This window comes from Babylonia areolata, chromosome 5 (genome assembly GCF_041734735.1).
Source record: "Babylonia areolata isolate BAREFJ2019XMU chromosome 5, ASM4173473v1, whole genome shotgun sequence".
Lineage (NCBI taxonomy): Eukaryota > Metazoa > Mollusca > Gastropoda > Neogastropoda > Buccinidae > Babylonia > Babylonia areolata.
In genome coordinates this window covers 25,205,773-25,216,184 of record NC_134880.1, presented here as the reverse complement: position 1 = coordinate 25,216,184, position 10,412 = coordinate 25,205,773, and the positions used below count along the sequence as shown (strand labels likewise).

General features: G+C 45.3%; 1 protein-coding gene across 1 annotated transcript in view; it reads right to left on the bottom strand.

The window, feature by feature from the left end:
* Positions 1–10,044, bottom strand: part of LOC143282232 (zwei Ig domain protein zig-8-like) — a 312,937-nt gene extending 302,893 nt beyond the window's left edge. Inside the window, exon 1 of the mRNA XM_076587832.1 lies at positions 9,869–10,044. Within this exon, the coding sequence (XP_076443947.1) occupies positions 9,869–9,959 (91 nt within the window). The 5' untranslated portion in view covers positions 9,960–10,044. The remainder of the gene's footprint in view (positions 1–9,868) is intronic.
* Positions 10,045–10,412: the final 368 nt, after the last annotated feature.

Below are 10,412 nucleotides of genomic sequence, written 5' to 3'. Positions count from 1 at the left end.
AGACAGACAGCGTGAGGGCCTCTTCCAGGTGAGAGAGAATAAATGAATGAATGAATGAATGAATGAATGAATGAATCTTTATTTTCCAACGGTGAAGATATTAGCACTTTGGCCGACTTACACATCTGCCGTTGTTCTAAGAGACACACAAACATGTACGCATATAAATGTAGTTATACTTAATACTTAATACATGTATAATGTACGAGTATAACACAGCGTCAAACTGAGAGACACAACATCGCTCACATCTGTACGGAACGGAAGCGAGTAACACACACACGCACACACACACACACTAACACACACACACACACACACACACCAAGGGAAAAACAACAACAAAACCCTAGCATGAATGCTACACATGAGAAAGAGAGTGAGCCACAGAGTCCCTCAAATGACAGCCCCCCACAAAGAATATGCCCATGAGTCCGCGACCCTAACCACTCCGCCACGCCACGGCGACTGGTCTGACTACAGATCTTTATGTAGCCTACCAAGCGAACAGACACGACTGTCGAAGGAATTATGCATTTCGTAAGAAGTCTATCAAGCTGTGGAGACAGGGGGACACATCCGATATTCTCTTTCCTGTCACAGACGCGATGACCCTTTACTGCGGGATCTGTGTCAGACGTGAGGGTTGAATTTGTCAATGACCCGAATGCAAATAAGAAGCAGAACACACACAAAAAAGAAGAAAAAAAAAAGAAAGAAAAGAAAGAAAAAGCAAAAAACAAAAAAAGATATCATTCTCAGAACTGTCACCCAGTACATATACCAGTCACACAAGTCATGTTCTGAAAGAATCCTTTGTGGTAATCGATAGTGCGCCAGAAGTAGGGGAAAGACTTCATCCGGGAAGAAAATCGCTTTCCATTCTACCAGTGAACGATACGGAGAAGCGAATCCTTGGAAGAAAGAGGGGATGTGGAAGAGGTCACAGATGGACGCGAAGAATGCCAGTGAACGGTTACAACAGATCCAGAGAATTGCCGAACAAAAAAAAAACAACCCTTCTCCAAGAACACGCAAATGTAATAACTAATACTCAGTCGATGGCAAAATTGTGTACAGGCCTTTACATTGCTAGAACGATCAAGCATTTTGTGGTACGTTTTAAGACTAATTGTACGTTCACACGAACAGTAGATAAAATACACTTACTTTTGACGCCTAATTAACTTTATACATGTATGAATATACAAACAATGGAATTATGAATCAACAAACGAGTAAAGGTAAAACAACATGAATACATGAAATCAAAATAATGTATTTTACGAAATATGTAAATACAAAAACGGGCAAATAAATAGAATATTGTTTTTCTTAAATCAATTATTGTGGAGAGTGGGGACGGGTGAGAAGAGGAAAAAACAACAACAAAAGGTGGTTAATGGGATCACAAAACAAAAGATGGTGGCAACTAAAGTGATAACAAGAAGCAAAAGAAGAAGAGGAAGATAAATCAAACATCAGGAAGAGAAGTAAGAAAAAGAGAGAAAGACAGAGAGGGAGGGAGAGGGAGAGAGTGGAGGGGATTAGAAGTAGAAAGAGAGAGACAGGAGGAAAGAAGAAAAATTCTTAAATAAACAGAAGAATGATGAAGTACAAATGAACCGTAAAAAAAAAAAAAGAATGGGAAAAGGAAGTCGGGCAATTAATATGCACAAACATATAAGACAGGCAGATAAATAGAAAGACAGATGGATATATAGTATATAGATAGACAGATAGAATGATAGATAGATAGACAGGTAGGTACAGAGATAGAAGAGGGAGGGGGAGAGAGAGGGAGAGAGAGGGAGAGACAGACAGACAGACAGACAGACAGAGAGAATCAATTTAAAAGCAGACGCAGAAACAGAAGAAGAAAAAGGAGGAGAATACATGACCTTTATATGGCTCGATTTTCAGCACAAATGCTGCTCAAAGAGTCCAAAAAAAAAAATTCAGTGAAAAGCATGACGTGAAAAAAAAATCTGAAATAAATATCCGTCATCAACACATCCAAAGTGTTCACACGTACACGAATCAATACTCGCAAACAAAATACAGCAGTATATTTCAAAAACCCATCAAACAACACAAAAAGAATGTTTATATATATATATAAAACAAAACAAAAACAAACTGAAATCCATTTTACAATTAAAACAACACACGCCCACGCATTTTTTTGTGAGACGATGATAAAGAATTCCAAACATGGAGGAAGTTCAGCTGCAACAGAACTGTTTCCTGCGAAATTTCAATCCAGTCCTTGGGCCATGGGTCTTAATAAGCAACTTCTCAGAACTGGATCTTAATGCTCCGCGCTGTCCAGAACTGTCCAATACAGAAGATAGAGATACAAGGGAAGAGACTTATCAAAACGCCCGGAGACGATTGGCGTTATCGTCTAGTCAACGCAGGACTCTACAAGAAAGCCAATAGTAGTTGATAAATCAAAACGAGGCGTAACCTGTGCAGATTTTGGTTTTTTTTGGCGAGAACAAGTCGTGCGGTACTGTTCTGATCTGTCTGCAATCTGCAGAAGAAAGAGAAGGAAGAAGAAGAGAAGAGAAGAGGCGGAAAATGAGGCTGGGAAAATACAAAGAAAAAGCACGGAGAGAGAAAGAAAGAAAGAAAGAAAAAAGCAAAGAAAGAAAGAAAGGAAGAAAAGATGGAAAAGAAACAATGAAGGAAATAAAGAAAGAAAGAAGGAAAAGAAAAAAACAAACAAACACGTTGTTCATCGCCCTGTCAAGAAAGAACGAAAACAAAGAAACATAAATGAAAAAAAGAAGAAGAAGAAGAAGAAAAAAAAACGAAAACAAAATGGAAGAGACCTCCTAATAAGCACATACATCCGGATTTTTCCCCCTCCCCATTCAGTTGTGTTACCGCCTCAATTTCCCCCCGTTAAGCCATTGTTTTTCTTCCTCTTCTTTTTTCGTTCATTCCCATTCCGCCGCTAATACAATATTGTTTCTTCTTCTTTGTCTCCTTTTCTTCTCCTTCTCTTCCTCCACGGACTCCACTCTGACGCCAACTCCCATTGCCTCCATCCTCTGCCCGTCCAGTTTTGTCTTAAGGGAGAAGAAGAAGAAGAAGAAGGAGAAGGAGGAGGAGCAGAAGAAGAAGAAGGAGGAGGAGGAGAAGGAAAAGAGGAAGAAGAAGAGAGAGAGGGAGAAAGAGAGAGAGAGAGAGAGGCAGACAGACAGCCAGGCCGATAAAGATAGAGAGAAACAGAGTAACAGACACAAAAAGAGACAAAGACACAGACACAGAAGCACTTTCAGACGGTCTTGATAAGGTTATACCTGCACTTAGCCTCTCGAAAGCTTCACACTGGACAAATGGGAAACGCGTTTTCATCTGTCAATGGCATATTGACAACGTTTTTTTCAACACCGTCGGGGCTGTTGACTGTTTATCTCTGGGATAAACTAAGGTTTATTTGTTCTGTGCAACGCAGCATGAAGAGAACGAAAAAGAGCCAGCGAGCCAGCGAGAGAGAGACAGACAGGCAGACAGAGAAAGAGAGAGAGGGAGAGAGAGGGAGAAAGAAAGAGGGAGAGAGAGAGAGAGAGACGGGGACAAAGAAAGAGAAAGGTTGAGGGAGAGAGAGAGATGGGAGGGAGAGATGAGAGAGAGAAAGAGAGCGAGAGGTAGAGAGAGAGATGGGAGGGAGAGAGAGAGGCAGAGAAAGAGAGCGAGAGGTAGAGAGAGAGATGGGAGGGAGAGAGAGAGGTAGAGAAAGAGAGCGAGAGGTAGAGAGAGAGATGGGAGGGAGAGATAGAGAGAGAGAAAGAGAGCGAGAGGCAGAGAGAGAGATGGGAGGGAGAGATAGAGAGAGAGAAAGAGAGCGAGAGGCAGAGAGAGAGATGGGAGGGAGAGATAGAGAGAGAGAAAGAGAGCGAGAGGCAGAGAGAGAGATGGGAGGGAGAGATAGAGAGACAGAAAGAGAGCGAGAGGCAGAGAGAGAGATGGGAGGGAGAGATAGAGAGAGAGAAAGAGAGCGAGAGGTAGAGAGAGAGATGGGAGGGAGAGAGAGAGAGAGAGAAAGAGAGCGAGAGGCAGAGAGAGAGATGGGAGGGAGAGAGAGAGAAAGAGAGCGAGAGGTAGAGAGAGAGATGGGAGGGAGAGATAGAGAGAGAGAAAGAGAGCGAGAGGTAGAGAGAGAGATGGGAGGGAGAGATAGAGAGAAAGAGAGCGAGAGGCAGAGAGAGAGATGGGAGGGAGAGAGAGAGAAAGAGAGCGAGAGGCAGAGAGAGAGATGGGAGGGAGAGAGAGAGAAAGAGAGCGAGAGGCAGAGAGAGAGAGATGGGAGGGAGAGAGAGAGAAAGAGAGCGAGAGGCAGAGAGAGAGATGGGAGGGAGAGAGAGAGAAAGACAGCGAGAGGCAGAGAGAGAGAGAGATGGGAGGGAGAGATAGAGAGAGAGAAAGAGAGCGAGAGGCAGAGAGAGAGATAGGAGGGAGAGATAGAGAGAGAGAAAGAGAGCGAGAGGCAGAGAGAGAGATGGGAGGGAGAGATAGAGAGAGAGAAAGAGAGCGAGAGGTAGAGAGAGAGATGGGAGGGAGAGATAGAGAGAAAGAGAGCGAGAGGCAGAGAGAGAGATGGGAGGGAGAGAGAGAGAAAGAGAGCGAGAGGCAGAGAGAGAGATGGGAGGGAGAGAGAGAGAAAGAGAGCGAGAGGCAGAGAGAGAGAGATGGGAGGGAGAGATAGAGAGAGAGAAAGAGAGCGAGAGGTAGAGAGAGAGATGGGAGGGAGAGATAGAGAGAGAGAAAGAGAGCGAGAGGTAGAGAGAGAGATGGGAGGGAGAGATAGAGAGAAAGAGAGCGAGAGGCAGAGAGAGAGATGGGAGGGAGAGAGAGAGAAAGAGAGCGAGAGGTAGAGAGAGAGATGGGAGGGAGAGATAGAGAGAGAGAAAGAGAGCGAGAGGTAGAGAGAGAGATGGGAGGGAGAGATAGAGAGACAGAAAGAGAGCGAGAGGTAGAGAGAGAGATGGGAGGGAGAGATAGAGAGAGAGAAAGAGAGCGAGAGGTAGAGAGAGAGATGGGAGGGAGAGATAGAGAGATAGAGAGAAAGAGAGCGAGAGGCAGAGAGAGAGATGGGAGGGAGAGATAGAGAGAGAGAAAGAGAGGGAGAGGTAGAGAGAGAGAGATGGGAGGGAGAGATAGAGAGAGAGAAAGAGAGCGAGAGGTAGAGAGAGAGATGGGAGGGAGAGATAGAGAGAAAGAGAGCGAGAGGTAGAGAGAGAGAGATGGGAGGGAGAGATAGAGAGAGAGAAAGAGAGCGAGAGGTAGAGAGAGATGGGAGGGAGAGAGAGAGAAAGAGAGCGAGAGGTAGAGAGAGATGGGAGGGAGAGAGAGATAGAGAGGTAGCGGGAGGGAGGGAGGGAGGGAGGCTGGAGGAGGGGGAGAGAGACACACGCCACTAATGGCGAGATGGTGAACAGAAGGCAGAAAAATAAATCATAAATACTGCTTCCTCTTAACGTTATAGATTTCAATCATTCATCAAACCGTCTTATGTATGTATGTATGTATGTATGTATGTATGTATGTATTCATATATATTTACTTATTTTGCATTATTTAGTCATCTATTTCCCCGAACCCGTATTACTATCAAATTATACTCCCTCTCTCTATTTCTGTCTCTGCCTGCCTGCCTGTCTCTCTCTCTTTCTCCGTCAAACTTACAGTATACTTTTGTATGAGCCGACAAAATTTATATTAATGTTTGTACTTGAATCGATCGTCATTATAAATAACTGTTCATTGCTGCAGCAAGAAGAAGTGAAGACACAACTACAAAACTTCGGTGAACTTTTCCGTGTTAGTTACTGCAATGTTTTTTTGGTTTTTTTTTTTTTTCAGCGTCTCTCGTGGTTTCTACCAAGACCCCCCACCCACCCACCCCCCGCACCCCCGAAAAAAACCCCCACCAAATAAACAAACAGCAACAAATAACAACAACGGAATACTGTTGTGTCAATATTGCTTGTATTATTCTACAACCTTCCGATTCTGACTGAATGTACACCAATGGCCATGTGTTCGCGTTTGCGCGGTATGTGTGTGCGATACCTACTTGATGTTTCGTTTACACCGTTTGTTCATCTCCGTGTATAAACACGTGTTCTTTTTCTTTCTTTCTTTCTTTTAAAAAAAACTTTTTTTCCCTTTATTTGCGTATTTATCATCATTGTTGTCTTTCTTATTTATTTATTTTATTTATTTATTTATTTATTTTATTTCCTTTTTTTCTATTATTTTTTAAAATTATATTATATTATCATTTCGGTTTTTTTTCTCTCTCTCTCAAGGCCTGACAAAGCGCGTTCGGTTACGCTGCTGGTCAGGCATCTGCTTATATGGATATGGATTTGTCCGAACGCAGTGACGCCTCCTTGAGCTACTGAAACTGAAACTGTATAAACAGGAAATAATAAACAAAACAAAAAAACAAAAAAAAAAAGAAAAGAAAAAGAAAACAGACTTGAATCTCCGTATTTCACACTCGGTTCTTGTAACTTCATGCTGAAACATGCATGCCAAAAACCTTTTCATAGCTTTGGCGGAACCATGTCTGAATCCGCTTGGACCGCTTCTTCTTTTTCTTCTTTCAGTTACACGACCAACATCGACTTGCCGATGATTCTGTCGTGGTTGATGCATGCAGGGTATCTTCGTGTCTCCACAACCCATCGAACACTGACATAGATTACAGGATCTTTAACGTGCGTATCTGATCTTCTCCGTGCGTATGCACACGAAAGGGGTTCAGGCACGAGCGGGTCTGAAAATATGTTGACCTGGGAGATCGGGAAAAAAAAATCTCCATCCTTTGCCCACCAGGCGTTGTTACTGAGATTCGAACCCGGGACCATCAGATTGAAAGTCCAACGCTTTACCACTGGGCTATTGTGCCCGATCCAGAGTGCACTGGTGATCAAAGTTCGAGGCCTCGTTTCGATGTGGTGTTTGGCGGGCGCAATAGCCGAGTGGTTAAAGCGTTGGACTATCAATCTGAGGGTCCCGGGTTCGAATCACGGTGACGGCGCCTGGTGGGTAAAGGGTGGAGATTTTTACGATCTCCCAGGTCAACATATGTGCAGACCTGCTAGTGCCTGAATCCCCTTCGTGTATATATGCATGCAGAAGATCAAATACGCACGTTAAAGATCCTGTAATCCATGTCAGCGTTCGGTGGGTTATGGAAACAAGAACATACCCAGCATACACCCCCCCGAAAACGGAGTATGGCTGCCTACATGGCGGGGTAAAAACAGTCATACACGTAAAAGCCCACTCGTGTGCATACGAGTGAACGCAGAAGAAGAAGATGTGGTGTTTTGTCCTCGGGGAGAACCACTGTTCTCCGATTTTCCTCACTCCACCCAGGTGCCAATGGGTACATGACTTCAGTTTGCGAAGGTTATAAACGGCAGAACGGAGAGGATCGCGCCCCGCCTTCCTATGCTGAGCCCCAGACAGAAGGGTTACGAATTAACTGCCCCTGTGGCCGTTACAGGACCTTGTAACCTTAACCCAACGTTTAACAGTCCAGCGTACTTTTTACAACCACCACAGAGATGCAGTTTGCTTTACGCATGACCGGACCTCGCAAAGGATAGGTGGTGGAACATCGGTGCATTAAGCCAGACCACTGTTCATAAGTTACAGTACCGTCCATGACTTTTATTACCTGTGGGGTTGATGTTACGGGCCCTCGTGATCAAACGACGCAGTTAGGGTTGGAAGGAGGTGGGACCAGGGACCACAGTCCTGCGGGGCATAAACCCCCCCAAATTTATTGACGTTTGTACTGACCACGCGACTGCAAGCAAAGCGATTTAGTACGGCTGTTTGCGTCAGCGGATGCAGCGCGTTGGATATTTCTTGAATCCCAACCCCACACACTGCTAGTCTTTGTTTTTGTCTTGTCTGTCTCTTTCTTTCTCCCTCCCTTCCTCCCTCTTTTCTATCTCTCTCTCTGCGTTTGTGGTGTGATGTCGTGTGAAGTGATGCGTGATGATATGTGTGTGGAGGGGGAGGTGGTTATACACCCGCTCGCGCGCGTCAGTGTGTGTGTGTGTGTGTGTGTGTGTGTATGTGTGTGTGTGTGTGTGTGTGTGTGTGTGTGTGTGTGCACGTGCGTGTCCAACAGTCAGCAATGCTCTCTCTCTCTCTCTCTCTCTCTGTGTCCCTCTCCAACCCTCCCCACTAAACACATGCATGGTACCCGTCACACGAACTACCTAACCGCTCTTAAATCCATATACATATATATATATCTGCCCCGTTCACCCCGGCTTCCCACCCCTATCCACACAAACCCCACTCACCCCTCCGATCATCCATCCATCCACCCACCCATCCATCCATCTGTGTAATTAGCCACAATCCCAGGGGCTGTGGAGCGCAAAAGGCAGTCGTAAATATCATCCTTCAAAGGTCCACGATCTGTTTGTTGGCAACCATCTGACCCCGCCAACATGGACATCACAACATACATGGGGCAATATCAGACACAACAGCTGAACACAGGGGGACATGATAAAAGAGACTTACTGAGTGGGGGAGAGAGGGGTTGATGAGGGGGATGGGTGAGAGAGAGAGAGAGAGAAAGGGAGAGACAGAGAGACACACACACACAGAGACAGAGAGACACACACAGAGTGAGAGATGAGTGGGAGAGAGAGATGGAAAGAGAGGGAGAGGGGTGAGATAAAGAGCGAAAGACACACACACGCGCGCGCTCACACACACACACACACACACACACACACACAGCATCAATGGAAACGGACATGAGACAGAATAAGTGAGAGAGAGACACAGAGAGAGAGGGGGGGGGGGGTTGAGGGAGGGAGATGTAATACTGTGTATTACAGACAAGACAGACAGACATACAGGTAGAAACTAATGCAGAAACTGACAAAGTGAATATAATGAATTGTGTAGATGGGAATGTGAAAATGAACTGGACATACAGGGGGGTAGGGGGGGGAGAAAGAAAAATAGAGATATATTTTATTCATAAAAAAGATGGAAGGAGAGAGAGAGAGAGAGAGTAAAAGAGAGAAAGAGAGGGGGGAGGGAGAGAAACATGTATTCATAAAAAGAGGGAGATGTAGAGGAAAAAAAGAGAGACAGACAGACAAACTCAAAGAGAGAGAGAGAGAGAGAGAGAGAGAGAGAGAGAGAGAAAGAGAGAGAGAGAGAGAGAGAGAGAGAGAGAGAGAGAGAGAGAGAGAGAGAGAACGGACTGAAAAAAACGGAAGAAAACGAAAATTACAATGACTCTCTCAATCACAAAGACAGGCAAAACACATTATATTGGGAGACAGACAGAAAGCGACAGAGGATGGGTAAACGGTGGAGATGGAAACGTACTGACGAAATAAAGAGCAATGGCAAGATAGGTGGAGTGACGGCCTAGAGGTAACGCGTCCGCCTAGGAAGCGAGAAAATCTGAGCGCCCTGGTTCAAATCACAGCTCAACCGCCGATATTTTCTCCCCCTCCACTAGACCTTGAGTGGTGGTTTGGACAGGAAAAAAACACAAAAAATGGGCGACGCTGTAGTGTAGCGACGCGCTCTCCCTGGGGAGAGCAGCCCGAATTTCGCACAGAGAAATCTGTTGTGATAAAAAGAAATACAAATACAAATGCATCATTATTTGCAGCCTGCTCTCATACAATGAGAAAAAGAGGAAATTATACCGATAATCAGGCGTAGATGGGGAGGAGGAGGAGGAGACAGACAGACAGACAAACGGAAAGACAGACAGATTACAGCACAGGACATCATCAGACAACCACTTCCAGAACACACAGACACACACACAGACACACACACAACTCACCTGCAACCATGGCGACGATGATGACGTGGCAGAAGAGGAAGAGCTCACGGCGCAGGTGTCGTAACGTGCACCCACGGGACACAACTCTCATTATCGCCCCTGCCCGCACCTCTTCACCGAAGGAGGAGCTTCACATGGTGGTAAAAATGGTCGACAGGCGCGACGCTCATCACCAGGATTTCAGGGGCGTCCTTCCGCGCCCTCAGGACCAACACACACACACACACACACACACACACCTCAAGCTTCTCACAGCTTCAGACCCAGGGCTGTTGTTGGCAAGAGTCACGAACACACTTACACACCATACTTCAGCAACAACAACGACACGAAAAGAAACGTGCTCTCCTCAGCTTGTTGGTGTCCACTACCAGGACCCAAGCCAGGACACACAACAGCCGACAGACCTAGGGGAATCTGGTGAACAGTTCTGCACGGCGTCCCAACGACTTGTCACAGATCTGAGGAAGGAGAAGAAGAAGAAGAAGAAGCAGAAGGAGAAGAAGAAGGCTAAGTCATGAGGCGTTTGTCTCTTCCGTGTTTT